Here is a 19,509-nt window from a genome sequence, read left to right on the forward strand (position 1 = left end):
CATGTTTTTGAATTATTATTAGGTCTTTCCACCTTTCTGTGGAAAGACCTCTTGAAATGCTTATGTTTATTAGGTCTTTCCACCTTTCTGTGGAAAGACCTCTTGAAATGCTTATGTTTATTATTATTATTAGGTCTTTCCACCTTTCTGTGGAAAGACCTCTTGAAATGCTTATGTTTATTATTATTTTTCTTCCCGGACTTTTGAAACCGCAAGACTTATCGAAAAACTTTATAGTTCATGAAACTGGAAATCAAAAATTATTCTGAAAAACGACAGCCCTTGTTTGAACTTTGACCCCTTTCGAAGTTATTTCCCTTTACGCAAGAAATGCTTGTTATCGCTACTCCTCCGAAACCGTAGACCGTATAGACACCAAACCTTCACTAAAGTCTTCGACTAATTGAGAGGACTCTGGAATCTATTCATTGCGAAAGTATTCGGTGACTCCTTCAATGAGTTATTGCCCCTGAAACTTTTTGAATTTTAGAAATTATTAAAAATTTTCAAAACGAGAAGTGATAGAGACATGGGACCAACTGCATAAGATTCATTGAGCTTTGAGCTTAAAATTCATGTAAAGGTCAAAGGTCAAGGTCATTCCAAAATTGAGAAATTGAGCCCTTTTTATATCTTTTTTGTCTTTTAACATATACAAACTGGCTTAGCATCATTAATATGTACTCTTAAAACTATTTTAAAGATTTAATTTGTATTCCGTAAGATTGACTCTATTAATAGTTATCGCCCTTTGTGCGGAAAACCTTGTTATCGCTACTTCTGCGAAACCATAAACCGTACAAATATGAAACCTTCACTAAAGTCTTCGATATTTAGATTTTCGGATTTTTAAAAGTGCCACAGATTTAAAGTATGTTTTAATGTTACCCTAAAGCCATATTTCTATTTTAGTTGTATGATAAAAAAACCATGCAATGTATGCATTCCCTTTAGTGTCAGGCGTGTTACATGTAGTTTTAGAATACTGAATGGTAAGATCAGTTTAGATAATTTCTACGTCTTGTAGTTAACAGTCACATGATTTTGAATTTTAAAAACATAATTATATATTACTTCTACTAAGCTATTTGAGGTAGTCATGGTATAAAACATGACAGAAATATACTTTCGTTGATCTAACGTTATGAAATATGATTGTCACAAGTTTATGTAAAAGCTTTCTTTTTTTTTTTAATGAAACTATTTTTTACACATCTATTTATGTTTTTCTTATAATTCAGACTGTTGCTGCAGTGTTTAATATATAATCTATAATCGTGTTATACAATGTGCAAGTCTTCCTCTGTACTAACACTCTCTCTGATAAAGCTTCTTTGTCTTGCTTTTATAAATAAAAAGATATCTATAATGGGTTTTTCCTGTTCCTTATCTGTGTATTTAATGTGTGAAAAGCAGTGTTTGAAATAACCGTGCGCCTGAACGCCGAAGAAGAACAAATTTCCCTGCAGGCTAACAGATTTCCATGTATCGACGCCCCACTGGACTTGTTCATATTTCTTATTAATTAAAATTCATCAATTTGATTATCTCTCCCTAAGCAAGTGATGATATTAGCAGTAAAGAGTTGCAAGCAAAATACAAGTAAAACTCGTTGTAAGGTTCGATGATCTGAATCCCGTTTAAACAAATTCATAAAGACAATTATTTTCTAGAGGTAGTACATTTTGTCTAAGGCATAACACTTTCACTAGCAGTCAGTCCTGCATGCCTAGCTATATTTACAGTGAGTTTCAAACTCTGATAAAAAGGTGTATCAAAAATTATACGGCTTTCTAGAGAATTGTAAACATTGTTTGTTAATGGCCCTACAGAGGAATTTAAATCCGTATTTGAACAATTCTTGCAAGAAAAAAATACTCTATAGATTTCTCGAATAAATGTATGTCCTCCTTGAGACATCCTCTTCTTTGTCTTTTAATTTTTGTCTTATTTACTTTAAATCGAAGCAGGCTACTAACAGATAAGATGATCTTACAGAGATTTAAAAGTCGGTATTTCGTATATTCTATGGCCGTTATACTGACCTTTTTAAGAAATATAACCTATCGTTTGTGCGTATTTTGGCTGTTATATCAATTGATAGGCCTTTGTTTTATACTAAATTTTACATTGAAATCGACCTGATCAATCTGTGGGGCACGTGGCGGCTGTGATCCGGAAACCAGGGTTGCTTACTCTTCCTAGGACATTGTTATTGCTTACTCTTTCTAGGACATTGTTATTACTTACTCTTATTACTTACTCTTCCTAGGACATTGTTATTACTTACTCTTATTACTTACTCTTCCTAGGACATTGTTATTACTTACTCTTATTACATACTCTTCCTAGGACATTATTACTTACTCTTCATAGGACATTGTTATTACTTACTCTTCATAGGACATTGTAATTACTTAAAGGACTTTCTGGGGTCCTTGTCTTATGCCCTTTTCACATAATTGAATTGTTTCCAGATTTCTGAGATAGATCACTTCTCGCTTTCTGCATTTAAGGGTGGTACACACGGTAGAGGTTGTCTTATAATCATGGAACTTACGTTTTTCCCTTACCGTTTGTATATCTTTGATACACGTTTTTTTTTCGAGCCTTAAAAGTCTGACCTATGAATAAAGCACAGTTCTTTTTCTTATTCTATACTTAGCTGACATTTTCTTAATTCTTATGAAAATCCATCACCCCAATATCAATCTCTATTTTTTACCAAATCATACACGTAGGAAGATTGAAGTAAACAAAAAGTATTTTCCAATAACATAATGAATGTGCCTCTTCTATTTGGCCTTCTCCCCTTTGAAGAAGTGTAAAATCATCGCTCATAAAAATATTTACAAAACCCATATTATTGATTCTTCTATTTCAAATGCACGGTGCATGGCTGAGAAACACGTAAAATATACACTAGACAAAATTGCTAATGCACCACCTAAGAGAAATAATATTTTACTTTTAAAAACCTGTATATGATGTATTTGATATATAAATAAGTAACTTTAATAAAAAAAAAAGACATATCAATGCCAAACCTTATAAATAACTATTATGTTTACTGAAGTATGACCAGTTCATTGATAAAATTAAAATTGAGTCTTTTCCATTTTCGAAGAAAAAAAATTCAATTTTTCCTTTGTATTTGTGTTATTTACATTTGTATCAATTAAAAACTCAGAAAAAAAGTTGCACCGTTTGCGGCGTTTGACGCCAGAAGAGCGTGCTAAAGTTGACAGTTTGGCGTCTGCAGTGGGTTTCTTTGAATAAATCTGTAAGTAATGAAAATGATAAAAAGCTTTTGAATTCCACTCATGATATATTGTTGCAAATCAATTAACAAACTTTAAAATGTTTACTATAGATAGCGACTGCATTAAGTTAGCAACATACATTAAGTTGAAAATTGTTCCACAAAACTGGGTCAACCGGAAGCTGAGTGGATTTGATATGGACACTAAGGCCACAGATTATAACAGGCGATATGATAGTCAATGACTGTTGTTATGTGATTTATAACTGTGGAACTACTCCCGTGGCAACCTCACAGACCACCTTTAGTGATCAAGAATTTCATATCTGGGCAAGAAATGGTGCGATACGCACATTGGAAATGGACAAGAAGGCCATCCAATGGTCTTTTCATGATACAGTATCAAGACATTTGTCAATCCCACTGTTTTGAAAATAATGGTATATTATATACACTAGTACCGACCACGCAAATGTTCAATTCACAATATATAGATATTGCATGTAGTTGAGTGTAACATTGAAAATTTTCACCTCTAGAAAACCATTGTCACCGAGGCGCAGCAGAGTTGACAGTGGTTTTCGAGGGGTGAGAACTGGCCTCAACAGGCTTCCGTTTGATTTTTATGATTGACTGATTAACACGTACAAATTTTTTTTTTAAAAATAAGAAAAAAGAAAAGAAATTAAAATACTGTAGAAGTACTTTTTACGCTATTATTAATATTACGGTATTAATTTAAGCTATGTACGCGGTCACAAATTTTCCGCGGAAATTTCTCCACGCGTTCTTAATATAATTGTAAGGCATAAAGTGATTGTCTAGGAAATCCGCGTACTTTTCTACATGCGGATTAAACAGAAATGGAGATTCCGTGGAATTATGATCCCGTGGAAAAAAGTACGTCTACAGTAGATTGATACACTTTTTCAAATGCTTCAAATTTGCAAAAAATTTAATATGATAGGCGTTGACGAAGGTGAATTTTGGAGTTTAGAGGGATAGACATCTCTGGATATACTGCAGAAAGAAAGAAAAACAACCCGCTTTCGATGTTTATTTATTTCTTATATGAACAAACAAAGGTCATTTATTGTTTAGATAAAATATCAATTGTGAAAAATAGAGATACTGTTGCAAATGCCTATACAGTACATGTATATTTATTTACATTTGAAACATGTATATGTAGAATATACGTCAAAAAATTCTAGATATTTCCCTGCACTTCAGTGATCGTAGGGGATTTTTAAAAGGCCAGAAAACCCATAAGCTATTTTTAAACAGTGTATTTCAGTCCATGACGCACGTTTTAATGATGTTTTATTTCTGACTTCCTCATTACCCTTTCAGTACAAAATGAAACGAAAATGAAAGTTAATGTATGTAGGAGAAAACCTCTTCTTTTCATCCATTTTTTGCGGAATTAACATACAATTTAATAGGTATTAGAATTCTATTTAAATGATAACTTTTCTTATATTGATAAAATCCTTTAACTTATTTTTTTCTGCTTATTATGCTGTTTAATAATTATATTTTATTTGCTATGGTATGCTTAGGGTAGGATGGTGTTTAAGTGGACACAATAATGAAATAATCGTAATGTACTTCTAACCTAGATTATTTTTTCTTGCAGTACATCAATTTATATGTATATTAATAGAAGGACTATATGTATTTACACCACTTATCGAGTTGTTACACACTATTAACAATTAGATTAGAGAGAGTCGAGCCAGACATGACATTCATAATTAATTAATTAATTCGGGTAAACTGTAGTTAACTCATTCAAATCGAAAATGAAACGTCATAAAATTAGTCAGTTCTATTTAATTTATTAAAGCATTCGTTAATTTTGCAGTTGAAGTATTGCTATAAAGCATATTGAATTCATAGGAAGAAAATGGATATTTTAACATTCCTTTTGATAATGATTTCCTTTACTGTTGGTAAGTTCATATAACATTTCCTCAATACTTAGTGATATAAATCAAACGAAAGTAACATATCATTCTAACGAAACAGAGAATTATTATGGACAATACCTTTAATATATTTGAGCATGACAAAAAAAATAAACAAAGAAACTATGATAGGAATTATTCATGCTTCAAACTTCTTCTTTATTCATTGTACATTTGAAGAAAGAAGTATTAAATCTGATGTGAAATTGCTAATCATCTTGTCTTTCTTTTTTCAACAAAGTTCCATTTTTATAAAAATAGGTAAATTTACTGTATTATTGCAGGTGACTTATCAACAATAATTTGCCCTTTGAATGAAACTGAATGGAATGTCAGGTCCAAAACGAAAGTATGTCAGGGCAAAGATGATTACCACTGTCTAGTCATGGAGGACGGGAAAACAAGGGAGGAGAAATGCATAGAAAGAACATTAATAATGAACGGTAAAAAACCCTAGTCTTACTCTTCTTAGAAACCCTCCACTGGTTAATACATTTTATGATTAAAAACTGGAAAATAAAAAAAGAACGCCAAACAATATTCAAAATTAGAAAATAGTGGGAAAAGACGTGGTTCAACTAGGAGATATGGGTAAGAAGTATCGGTAAATATTTGCATACACTAATAAAGGGCTGTGAGAATGAATGCACATTGAAATGAATATGAGGAAATATGTAGAAATTCTACAATTTTTTGGTAAAACTTTGGGCTTATAAACAGTTGACAGGTCGGTAATTAAGTTGACAAGTAAAAAGGAAGATAGGTCGACGGGAAGACATAATGTTTGATTGACAGGTCGATAGGTAGATGGGTTGACTGATTGTTTGCTTGAATGATCAACATGTATTCAGGTCGAGAGGCTGGCTGGTAGACAGTTAAACGAATTGACAAATCTACCTTTGTTTTAAGGAAATCAGTGTGCCAACGGGATGTCAACTTTCGATCTTTGAAAGATCTAGCAATTCGATGCCGACCTGCTGATTTTTATTTTCAGGGATAAGATTTAACAATAAGATGTCAACTATCGACCTGTAGACCTTAGTGTTATCACAACAGATTACGTTTCAAATTGATAACCATTTATGAAAAATTAAATGCATTTATTTAATGTAAGTAGGCAAAACACCCACTTTTTTATTTATAAAAAGGAACTATTGTTTTCCCTTTATTTCATATTTTAAGGATGTTTATCGGTCTTTCGGATCTACTTTTCCATATACCCTGGTTGAACCAACGTGCAATAAAATACCGAGAACGACATATATTAATTTGATTATAATTATTTATTGATAGGAAACTGTCCAATCTTCACAAATGATTACTATCTTCACTGGAGGACTTGTAATAAAACTGGTTGCCCTAGCATCCCTTACAGAAGTGACGAGGTGTACAATTGTAAGAATATATTATTTTGACGATGTGAAAAAATAATAGAACTTTTTATCATTATTATCATAAATCAGTGCATATATATATGTGTAGGACTACAAAGTGCGAATGGACTCCAAAGTGTAAGTCCCATGGTCTGCGCCAAACCCCGATGGTTTGACACGCAATAGTCCGATGATGCTCAAACTAGTTAACGCTGATGACTTCATTATAATACTGTGCCAAACTGTCATGCGTGCGATGCCAGGGTCACTATGCTAAGTTTAAACTTTATTTCTCGGATAGGTACGGATCTTACCCTAATTGCTCGAAAAGTGTGTAAAATCTATAAACAAGATACCTTGGGTGGGTGAGATGTGTTTCTCCACACCATTGGACTTTGGCGTGTCAGACCATCGCACTTTAGCACAGCATGTCTTATGAAAAACAAGCAATTGGATTTTGGCATAACTCCGATTTTGGCGTCCGTATCGACAACAGATCATCGGGGTTTGGTGCAGACCATCGGTGATTGGCAAGACCATCGGTCTTTTGCGTCACCATTGGATTTTTGAGTCTTTAATATACGTATACATGTATATAATTTTGGCAGTTCCTGTTTGTTTTGAAATTGAAAGTGAAGAAAACAACCTTCATTGGAGTCAGCAATCAAGGTAATATTCTTTATAAAGATTTTGAGCAGTCAATATATATTTAGAAATAGGAACATGCAATATACAGGGGAAAAGAAATCTCTTTTATGTTTTCAATCAATGGCTTTACGGAAGTTTATCAGTATATAAGCAAGGAAGATGAACATCCCTCAAGAGAAAGGTGAAAAAATTCTAACTTCATTTATTAAATTTCGCATAAATTGTCGTAAAAAATAATTTCCTGAAATGCATTTGTACAGCACACGGATAAATTTGAAATATATGTTAATTAATTAGGTAGTGCTTTGTACTTGTCATCATTTTTATTCCTGCTTGATGTGTCTTCCTTGCTCAGACTAAAAAAAAATCTTTTATGCACATCTTGTCATTAAATCGTAACATCTAACTTTTCCGTTGAGAAATTATTTAGTTTCTCCCTTGAGGATGTTTAACTAATATATTGAAATTAAAGCTTTACAATCTTATTCGCCTTAATGATAAATTGGGTTTACAGCTGAACAAGAAATATGCGTTTATTAAAAGCATCATAAAAGTATAGGAAAAATATATTTTTCATGTATTTGCATTTTATCGTGATTTATTTATTAGGAGCAAGGACGATGCATTTGCCTTAAAAATTGGCTTACCACTTGGGCTCATACCAGCTGTATTGGTGATATCTATTGTGGTGATTTTAATAATTAAGAAGAGACGACAAACCCTGAAATGTAAGTATTATATCTTATACCTCTATTTCTTAATTGTATCGGGGTTAGGCCAGTGAAAAGTAGAACCCCGAATTTAATGGGAATTAATCTGGTCAAGATCCAACTACAAGTAGTATTTTTTACGATCATATGTCCCTTACTTCATGATTACGACAACTTTCATTTTCATGACTACTAGATAGAAGCTTTTAGCTCATCTGAGACAAAGGCTCAAATGAGCTTTCCTGATCAAAGAGTGTCCGCCAACCTTCTTTCGTCTGTGAACTTTTTTTTGCTTCATCTGAAGAACCAATATCCGAATATCATCAAAACTTGCCAAAATGCATCCTTGAGGAAGAGGATTTGTTCTTGTATTGAAACATTTTTCGTAGTACGGAAGCCCATAAATCAAATTCGTTATAACGATTTTTAGAATTCGTTATAACCAATTCAAAAATTCGTTAAAACAAATTCTTGAATTGGTTATAACGAAATCAAGAAATCTGTGATAAAAGATTTAATTCGTTATAACGAATTCAGTATATCTGTAATAACAAATTAAATTCATTATAACAATTTAGTGAATCTGTTATAACAAATTAAATTCGTTATAACAAATTTAATGAATCTGTTTTAACGAATTAAATTCGTTATAACGAATTCAATGAATCTGCTATAACAAATTAAATTCGTTATAACGAATTCAATAAATCTGTTATAATAAATTAAATTCCTTATAACGAATTCGAAAAATCGTTATAACGAATTCAAAAATATTTTTTGATAGGTCCTAAATGGGCTTCCGACATTTTTGACCTAACATTTTATATTTGATTTCATGATTACTATTTTTTTTTTCTTCGATTACGGAGTGTGTAGTTTTTGCCCTTTCCGTCTCTATGTCTGCCTATATCTCTCTCTGTCTGTCTATCTGTTTGTCTGTTTGTCCACCAAAAACTTTAATATTGCCCATTACTTTTGAGTACACCTAGATGGTGCTATGCATGACTATGCATGGCTTCCATATTTCACAGGTGTATTCCTTGTGACAAAACCTTTCTTCGGGTACGACTAAATAACAACAATGAAACTTTTCTTCAATGCAAATTTAATACAGTTGTACCAATTTAAAGGTCTCGTAACAAAGAATACACATGTAAAATAAAAAAGTCATAGCTCCACTAAATTAAAAGTTATGGGCAAGGTTAAAGTTTTTTGTGGATAAAGAGACAAACAGACAGACAGTGAGACAGCTAGACAAACAGACGGACAAGACAAAAATTGTATACCCTCAAATCTTCGATTATGGGAGCATAAAATACAATGATAGTGTTTATTTTATTGAAGGATTGGTGATAATGTAAAGTAATAGGGATTCATAAAATTTAATTCCCGATACTGTTAGAAAGTGGAATTCCCTTCGTCTTAAAAAAAGAGAGGCAACTTCTATCAAAATTTAAAAAAAAAAACTATCTGCAAAATAGTTATGTAAAACCTCAGAAATATTTTTTTCTTATGGAAAAAGGTTTTTGAACATAATTCATACAAGATTAAGACATAATTGTATTTTAAATTCCGACTTATATAGCTGTAACCTAATAACCAGTCCTAATTGTTCTTGTGGACTACTAGAAGATGCATATCATTTGTTTTTTGTTTGTAATATTATGTAAAAGCAAGACATTCCTTAATGAATAATCTATTATCATTTGATTATTTACATGTTATAGATATACATTTAATGCTATGGGGCGATGATTCTCTAACAGTTGGACAAAATTTTGAACTTTTCAAGACTATTCAAACTTTTTTAAATTAATGTGGTCGTTTTTCAAACTAAGTTTAATACTTTTTTCTCTTACCATCTCAAATTACATTTGTTCATTTGAAGAATATATTCTTTTCTATTGCTACGATGTTTTCAATGTATGCAGTAGACTGCATGTATATATGTTTTTTTTCTTTTTTTTTTTTTTTTTTGGCAATTTTACAAAATGTTATATATTTGGAGAGGACTATATAAATTACTGAACTTGTGTCTGATCATTTTGACTTTGTCAATAAAATATGTTTAATTCAAAAATTAACATGATTAAGTTAAAAAAAATCCGTTAGTTCAGGTTTCAACTAAAGGTGTTATGTTTTTGCAATAAATGATTATGTAGTTTTTTTCTATAATAATAACAAACTACAAGCATAATAAAAAAAGTATACGCATATCACTTTATCTCTGAAACATGTTTGATGAGGATGTACATATATAATTTTTGAAATGAGATTTTAAAGCGATATGAGCTGCATTTTTGAAAATTTTATTTTGCTAGTAAAATATGCTATTATGATTCATTTCTATGTAATTTAAACCCTTATGACCAATAAGCCCAAAATAAATTTTTACAATGTTTCAGAAGAAATATTTCTGTACGACCGAATATACAGATTTATATAAGAAATCATTATTGAACAATAATTCAATTTTGCTTCAATCAAAGCTAATAAAAAAAATTTCCATAGCAAATATGAACAACAGAAGTTTATAAATCTTTATTTTTCTGTCATTGAAATAGTTAATTACAAATTTGCAATAAAATTTTCCAATGTCAAACATGAAGCTCATATTGCTTTAAGTGATGCCAAATAAAAAACATAAATTATAGTACTTATAGAATCATTTTATTTCTCTAGGTCAAGATTCATGGCAACCCAAATTGCATTTATTTGCAGGAACGTAATTTTCCGTTGGTAAATCGAGTAAACAAAAAATCAATAAATATTAAATGTTCATGGGGATGTAGTTATTGGAGAGGGCGTCATAATACATGTTACTATGTGACAGTTAATAAAGTTGTCTGCTAATGCTTTACTGTGTTGTATTCGTGTTTTTAATATATAGCAAGGAAATAATACATTCTGTAGGTCTTTCTGGATTTCGGAGGAATGATGATGATGATGATGATGCAAATGATGTTCCTGAATTGAGAAAGCTGGTAAAGAAACGTAAGCATGATTGAAAAGGAATATTGTCCATATGGATTTTTTTTTTTTCGATGTTAATAATGCTCATGTATTTCTAAATATTTACACAAGTTTATTTTTTGTCGTTTTACCTTTAACGATGTATTCTGCTGATTAATCTGAGATGTCAGTCATTTTTACAGAACTCTTTGGGTTTTATCCATTAAAATGATCGCAATAATCCTATGTTTTGACCACTTACTCTAGCTCCCTATTATCTATTCACGTTTTCATTCTTTGTTGTTTTGAAATCCTTCTAAAAATATAAAGAAAATTTTAATTTTAGATCATAAGCTTTTTATTAATTTTTTTATTACTTGTTTATGAAACATTTTAAGACGTCTGGTTTCCTGCAAATTTTCAATGCCTTATATCTTTAAATATTCATATTTTATTTTTTTTTTCATTCTTATCTGTTGTTTCAAATGCTGAATACGTCAAGTTAAAGTACCAGAATTGAAAAGATAAATCCAAGTTATCTCAGCATAATTCATTCTTTATGTGTTTAGAAACATTTTGGAATTATTTTTAAAAAGGTCTGTTATTTAAAGTCCTCTTATTCATTATATTCACTATTTCGATGACGGATCCTGTGAGAAATAGATGAAATGTAATATAGGTGTCAATTCTGGATAGTTTTTAGTAAAAAAATAAATACATTGAAAAGATAATACCGTATGGATGATTGAAATTTTGATATTGACATATTCATAACTTTAATATACAAAGGAAAAATTGGGCTGATAAAAAACCTGACCTGAAGTTCCTCGAGAATAATTTCATTTCTTCACATTTTGATAAACTAAAGAACATATCTATCATTTCCTGATTTATAAACTTAATTAGACATATCCAATAGAAATACATATAACAAATCCAGTTCTTAAATCTGCGAATGAGATGGTTAAGAAAGAACATGCACCACCCCCTGTACTTATGTTTTTCGGGCCGGGGGGGGGGGGTTACTTAAAAATGAGTTCAATCTCGAATAGTATGGAATAATTATATAATGCTAGGGAATGTCCCTTCAATTTTTTTTAAATGGCATATTTTTTTTAGCTGAGTACATAAGCATTGCTGTCGACCACCTGAAAACAAAGAAGATAATTTACGTTATCGGACAACTAGGTAACTCAGTCTCCACTTCAGGGAAGAAAATAACCAAAATATATGCCAAACGTCATCAAATGAGCGATCACTATTATAATTACCTTGACATTTCTCAGAAATTTTCTGAACATTGTCCTGAAAAAGTTTTTAAACGTAAAACTGTGAATTTCATTGATGGATGGGGAGGACTGTGGAATGAAAATCCTTGCGAAAGAAAGAGAACTCTGGACATATTGGTTCAAGTTGCTGAACAAAGCAAATCACTTGATAATACAAAGTTCGTTTTTGGCCTTCGCACAGAGATTCACGAAAGATTGAAAGATGAATTACTGAAGCAGGAGATTCGTATATCAGAATATGAGAGAGTGTTGCTTGATAATAGCTCAATTTACAAAAGAAAGAAAGTAGTAGAAGAAATAAATTTGCTTCAGAATTCGTGTTCAGATGGCGGTTGTGGTTGTAAATCTTTAACCTTCGAAAGGGTGTCAGAAATCGATCAAGTACCGATAGGAACATTTTTGGTTGTTAAGTTAATGAGTTTAGATCATAAGATGATTCCAGACTTTTTAAGGAGAAATATAGGTCCACTCAAAGCAGTGCAAAACCTTTTTGAGGGTTTAATGGAAGATCAAACCTGGCCATGGCTCCCATACTTCGTTTGTTTAGGTTATCATGACAATAAGGAATTTAAACAAGAAATAGCAAGTGAATTCGACATTTCGGAAGACATGCTGTCAGAGCCTGAAAAAGTTGCAAAATACACAAAAATGTTGGATAAGGATAAACTTGCTCCGATGTGGTCGGAAAGATTCGATCTAGAAAAACCCAAAAAAGATGAAACACGAGAAGTACGCGTCTTCTGGCATAACTTTCTTTACATCTGTGCTTTTCATGCATGCTACAAAAAATACCCGAAACAGATGATACAGTTTTGCAATCTTGATGCCATCCTTCAGTTAGTTCGCCCTATGAGTCATCCTGACCCCCTCGCTATTATAGCATGCGAGAAAGACATAGATTTGTTTTGTGAAGAAAGGTTAAAAAATCTTGCAGACGACAGTGTATTTAAGGAGCATCCGTTAGTTCTAGACTGGAGAAAACGGAAAGAGTAAACACAGTACACAAATTGTCTTGGTTTCTCTAAAGCAAAAGTACTGAGAGGAAAACCTAGTAGACAAGTTTTGGAATCTGTAATTATGCGTTTAAGGTATTTCACTTGTGAAATTTGTTAAATCAAGGATTTATTGAGAAGTATATTTTGGATAAGTACTCATATAGAGTGACTCAAAATCGCAGAGAAAATGGGGGGTCAGTGTTCATCTTACTGATCTACGGTACAATGAAGTTGACCTTTTTGCACTAAAATTTTAACTCTTTGGTTAATTACTTAAACCTTTATTATATTTTATCAGATGTAACCATGGAAAAAAATATTATCTTATTTTACGTAAAATATTTTGAATAATATTTATCATTGAAAAAATCTTGCAAATTAATGCGCGTTAGCCGTAGATGGATTCGAATGTGAAACGACCGGGAAGCGTTTAATACTCTTCCTTCTTTGTTATTACATATAACATTACAAAAATCAAACAATATTTTTTATTAAACTATTCTTTAAAAATGTATGCTGTTGCTACCCCAGTGTAAAATTTTCATTTGTGGAAAAGGATGACTTAGAATCATGCAGTGCCGATTTTTGCAACGCGGGCTTAATACTGTAACGATATTAATACCGTACGTCGTCCAGAGCTTTTAATTTTACTCTGGTTAAAGTAATTGTAAAAAAAAATGTATGCCAATGAAATAACAAACCCTAAGACATTATTTATTCTCGTTGTTATTTTTTTAGCAGTTCGTTCAGTCTGGAAAAGAGTTCTACATTGCGCTTCACAAAATTTTAGGTATGCTGGCTGCTCCGCCCTTGACGTCAAAATCCATTTTTTTCGTTGTTAGCAGATTTCTCTACCGCGCTTAATTTTTTTTACGATCTCCGTATTTCGAATCAAAATTCTATCAAAGTTGCACAACATGAATTTGAAATAAAGCTGAAAAATTATACACTTAGACTGAATTATTTTCGTTCTTTTTATGGATCCACTAAGAGTTAGAACATTGGTATTACATATTTTCAATATCTGATTTCGTGACTGCTCCGTGTATCCCTACTATTGACGCATTTACATACTAATATATACATTTGTGGTATCTCTCCATTATGTAAACATACAGAGAGAAAATATCTTCAATTCTATATGAAGTTTGTCAGAGGTCAGAGGTCAATACGTGACCTAATCACACGGCGCAATAATATCTACCGGTACATAAATCATAAAATGACCTGCTCTAATTGCTTTCGTGTATAAATATGAATAAAATAAGCAAGTAAAATGATAATTATTTTATTTTAAATGTAAACAAGTATTTCATACAGTTTTTGGGCTATCGATTCAATCTGTGTACGTATAGAGAAAACTAGGAGCCTAGCGTTTGTTTACATTTTTCTTCACTTTTGTCAGCTGCACAGTCTCGAACATTCATCCTTATTTTTTGAGTATACCTTTGGTTTAATTTTCTTCATAAACTTTTATTTTATATTTAAATTTTACATTGTTTTACTCACGATAAATGTGTAAATCTGTTGGAAAATTATATCATTGCAATCATGCCATGAACAGCTGCCAAACTCCTCGGCGTTTTCGTAGTTCAATATAAAGCTGTCGCCAGTGTCTCCGTGTTTATCAGTGTTTTACGATAAGTATGCCTTTAGTTACTGAAACCGTGGATTATTTTTGATCAAATTGCAAATAACTGGCTCGGACAAGTGTCTCAGTCCATCGGATCTATCCATCCCTTTCCAGAGACCGAAATTCCTCCAACTTTTTATCATCAAACTTCGGACGTGTTTCTTGTGTCTCTTCAGCATCGATTATCATTTTCACGAATAAAATATTCCCAGACAACAATCTGTTCACTATTACTGATCACAAGTAGCATTTCACAAAATATTCCCTTCGAAATAGATTCCTTAGCCTAATAAATTTGAAGCGTAACCGCCATGCAAGCCGATTTACACCTTGCGTCATTTTTCCAAATCTACGACGGACGGTTAGTGCAATAATTTAAATTCGAAAATATTCAATTGTCTGTCTCAAATGTATATATAAGTAATAAATAACAAGTTTATAAAACTTCAATGGGAATTGAAGTGGGTCGGTACGTGATCAAATCTTCTCACAGGATTTGATCACGTGACCGACCCACTTCAATTCCCATTGAAGTTTATAAACTTGTTATTTATTTCTTTATTGTAGAGAAAATATTTAATATTTGTAAAATATTTCTTGCTTTTATTATTCTTAGTGTATCTCAAACGTATTTGCAAATTTTCACCGAAAGACGTTCATTAGAAAGCAAAATATACACAATGTCTCAATAATTTTCGAACAGCCCTCGTATTCTACAATTTATCAAAAGATCAGCCAAGCTCCCGTTTTATTTCTGAAAATGTAAGAACAAAATGGAATATCTTTTGGTAATCTGAACCATGACAATAGTTCAAAGAGAATGAAATTGCTATACAAAACACTCTGAAAAGGAGCGATGATGATCTTTTTATACCCCCCACTTGAAAAGTGGGAGGGTATATAGTGATCGGTATTTCCGTCCATCTGTACGTCCGTCCGTCCGTCCGTCTGTTACGCTTTATCTCTTATCCGCAACTCCTCTTATACTACTGAGTGAAATTTAATGAAACTTTCATAGAATCTTTATTTCATATTGCCATTGTGCACCTCCTATTTTACTTTTTTGTTCGACACGTATTTTAAGTTTCCCATAGCAAAACATGGACATCGCCATTAAATGTTTACCTATGACGTCACATATAGAAGCTTCTGGATAACATTTGATAGTATGGGTTATTACTCTTTACATATTACCGTAAAACAATAAATAGCAACACAAGGACATTATGGGAGGCGGGGGGTATTCTTGAGTTAGCTCATTGCTCACAGTACCTCTAGTTTATAATAAAAAAAAACGCAGCGTACTTGCACTGTACACTGATTATTTAATACCAAGATATCCCTCAGTTAAAACTGAAGTTCCATCAGATGTTCAAATTAATCTGTCTCTTCATGTTGTATTGCTTCGATTGGCTTTTATAAAGTGTGTGATTCGTTTCTTATAGGTTTATTTTTCGATGAACAAGTAATGTAAATAATTTAAAACAAAAAAATAGAACACAAAACATGGAGAGATTTATAATCGATCACTCCATTTTCTTCCTTTGACAAATGCTTTCCTATGATCATATTTGACTATATTTGGAGAGAGCTGCTCAGCTTCTTTCTCAGCATTAAAAAAAGTATTGTGGTCGGGCTTCGGTTATTGTATCCTATGAATATGCATTTTTTATTGTACCTTGTACATTTTGATTAAATAAGATTAAATGTATTCCTAAAGACCTATAAGTATGTTTGACATTTTTCATGCATTCTATTTATTTATTTATTTTATTTATTTAGTTTACATGTAATATGATGTGATATGTTCCCTGTAGGTGATAAACTAGTATGTAATACTCTACTTAACTGCAATATACTTAATATTTGCATTTAGTAAGCAATGACATAATACTTCTACAATTACCATATTCCATGAAAATCATGTTCCCTTTTACTCGCACATTTAAGACAACCATTTCGTAAATTATAATACATGAAATTATACCGTTTTGTATTATATCATATTTTGGCGTATTCTGCAGCCTATGTTATCAAAGTTTTATTATTTATTTAAATGCATGTTGTTCTTGAAATAAATTCTTAAAAAAGAATATCACAGTGTATATTTGTCTTTGAAAGAAATTAAACAATGTTTTGCATGCATTGTCAAATGCAGTATTTAGTGCTATGCAAAGTTAATTTGTCAAGAAAATGAAAAGTTACAACTTCTTACTAATAAGCATACAGCTACAATTCAGACCACAATAAACTTATTATATATAATATATGGTAATCTAACAACCAAACTCTATGATAAACTTGATGACTATAACTTTTCAATCATCAACTTCCCTTACTTATGCAACAATATGTATTACCTTAATCACCTGCATACGGAGTTTATATATCTCAGTTGATTCGATACGTAAGAGCATGCTCTACGTATGAACAATGTCTTAAACGGGGTAAATTATTGACAAAAAAGTTGATGAAATAAGAATATCAGTGTGTAATGTCGCCTTGTTCTATGGTCGATACAATGAGTTTGTCAGCAAATACAATTCATCATTGAGTTAAATGCTGACAGACGTTTTTCATACTAATGGTTAATCCATTATTAATACAGTGAATTGACGACAGATTTTTCTGTTATATCCCGATCATGACAGAGAGCAAAAAGCGGGTGTGACCGGTTGGCAGAGGATGTTCACTCCTCCATGAGGTGCCATATCCCACTGTTACAACGCACTTTGAAAAATTACGCACTTTGAAAAAAATTTTCAAAGTGCGTTGATTTTTGGGACCAGGTTAACGCACTTTGAAAAATTTTTTCAAAGTGCGTTGAATTTGGGACCAAATCAACGCACTTTGAAAAAAATTTTCAAAGTGCGTTAAGACTGTACATCATAATTTTACACCATGTCAACATTTAACGCACTTTGAAAAAATTTTCACGAAACAAAAGGAATTAGACTTATATTTTAGAAATAGACAACAGTATTACCCCCTCGCAACGTATGATGGGATATAGTGATGCGATTATGTGTGTTATTACTTTATGTGTATGTTATTTTTTTCTGTGTGGAATTGATGTAATTTGTATCGCGATCGATGTCAAATGCTGCCTTGATTTACTGAACATGCTTTTTGGGAAGGAATGCTCCGCTTTGCGATGCCCTTACTTTGATGTGTTTCTTTCTAAAAACTGATGGATTGAAAAAAACCAAGAAACGGAAAAAGAAGAAAAGACTGGCTGAATTAAGGTCTATCAGCTCAACTCTTTATCATTCCCACCCAGATGTATCTATTTCTATAACTCGTAAACTTAAGTGTCAATGATATTTGAAAAAAAGAGCATTCTAAATACAATATAAGCACTGTACAAGGAAGCCTGTAGTAAATCGAAATTTTTTTCTTTTAAATCTCAAAGTCTATTTTTGTTCATTTTCAGGAAAATCAGAATATTAATTACATTAATTACATTTAATTATATTAAGTACCTGTCTGCTTTCGATGTTAATTTGATACCATATCTGATAATCTCTCTGTTAACCTCCAGGTATTTAACTTACATGATATTTTCATAGGAATTGTTCATTTAACATGTATCTAATATCTTTTCTCATGTTTTACGCAAATAAATAAAGCATATATATTAAATTAATAAAATACAATTATTTAGTTTTAAATAGCTTCAAAATTGGTGAAAAATAAGCATTTTTTTGTCTATAAACATATGCCCCCCCCCCCCCCCCCCCCCCCCCCCCCCCCGTGAAACACATAAAGCTTTGGCATAAATTTGTAAAATAACAGTCCATATTATCTGTAAAAAGGAATTTTTGTTTCACGGGGGGGGGGGGGGGAAGTTGTTTAAAAAATATTTTCAGTTTTCCGTTGATTTCTATAGTGGAAAACACAAGTTTTGCCAAAATTATAGAGTTATCTCTCTTTGGTATCCCAAATAAGTAAAGTTTTATGAAAATTCATATAATTATGTATAAAAATTTTGAGAATCATTCCAAGATGTTAACTTTTGAGAATTGACTTATAGATGGCGGAAGAATAATACTATCGTTCGTAGTTCTTTACGACCTTGAATGTTGACCTTTTGACCCCAAATTCAAAAGGGGTCTTCCTAAGGCCACAGGGATTCTGTTATGTTAAATTTTATTGCAAAAGCTCAAAGGGTTCTCGAGATATCGTGTGGAAACGAAAGCGTTACAGACAGACAGAAAGACGGACGGACAGACAGACAGCTAGACGGACGGACGGACAGACCCAAATTAATACACCCCCCTCTTTTCAAGCGGGGGACAAAAAGTATCAAATCAGGTTCAAATGATAAGTTATCATACTTAAGATTTGTAGTAATATTGACTAAGCCATGCAGAATTTTTTTTTTTCAAAGTGCGTTAATATGGTCCATATTAACGCACTTTGAAAAAAAAAAAATTTTTCAAAGTGCGTTAACCTGGTCCCAAAAATTAACGCACTTTGAAAAATTTTTTCAAAGTGCGTAATTTTTTCAAAGTGCGTTGCCACATCCCACCTTTGATGTTTGGAGGTCCGTATTTGCTCTGCTCCTATATTGTATTGTTTTATGGATTTTTGCTATCTCCATATGTTTCATAATATTTTGTTCTATCACAACAGCAGACAAATGTGTTATTTATCACTAACAAAGTCTCTTTATCC

General features: G+C 31.9%; 1 protein-coding gene across 2 annotated transcripts; it reads left to right on the plus strand.

Moving 5' to 3' along the window:
* The first annotated feature begins 4,620 nt into the window (after positions 1-4,620).
* Positions 4,621-14,257, plus strand: LOC134278880 (uncharacterized). Of its 2 annotated transcripts, XM_062761179.1 has the most exons (8): positions 4,621-4,707; positions 5,130-5,217; positions 5,517-5,675; positions 6,526-6,627; positions 7,214-7,274; positions 7,863-7,981; positions 10,877-10,957; positions 12,035-14,257. In XM_062761179.1, the coding sequence occupies exons 2-8, from the start codon at positions 5,172-5,174 to the stop codon at positions 13,195-13,197; spliced, it is 1,731 nt and encodes a 576-aa protein (XP_062617163.1). In that variant the 5' UTR covers positions 4,621-4,707; positions 5,130-5,171; the 3' UTR covers positions 13,198-14,257. The 2 variants fall into 2 exon arrangements, with proteins under 2 accessions (XP_062617163.1, XP_062617164.1); XM_062761180.1 differs by lacking the exon at positions 4,621-4,707 and having other exon boundaries at positions 5,105-5,217.
* Positions 14,258-19,509: the final 5,252 nt, after the last annotated feature.

Source organism: Saccostrea cucullata, unplaced genomic scaffold, assembly GCF_032062105.1.
Source record: "Saccostrea cucullata isolate Sc308-1 unplaced genomic scaffold, CSIRO_AGI_Scuc_v1 ctg485, whole genome shotgun sequence".
NCBI classification, from domain to species: domain Eukaryota; kingdom Metazoa; phylum Mollusca; class Bivalvia; order Ostreida; family Ostreidae; genus Saccostrea; species Saccostrea cuccullata.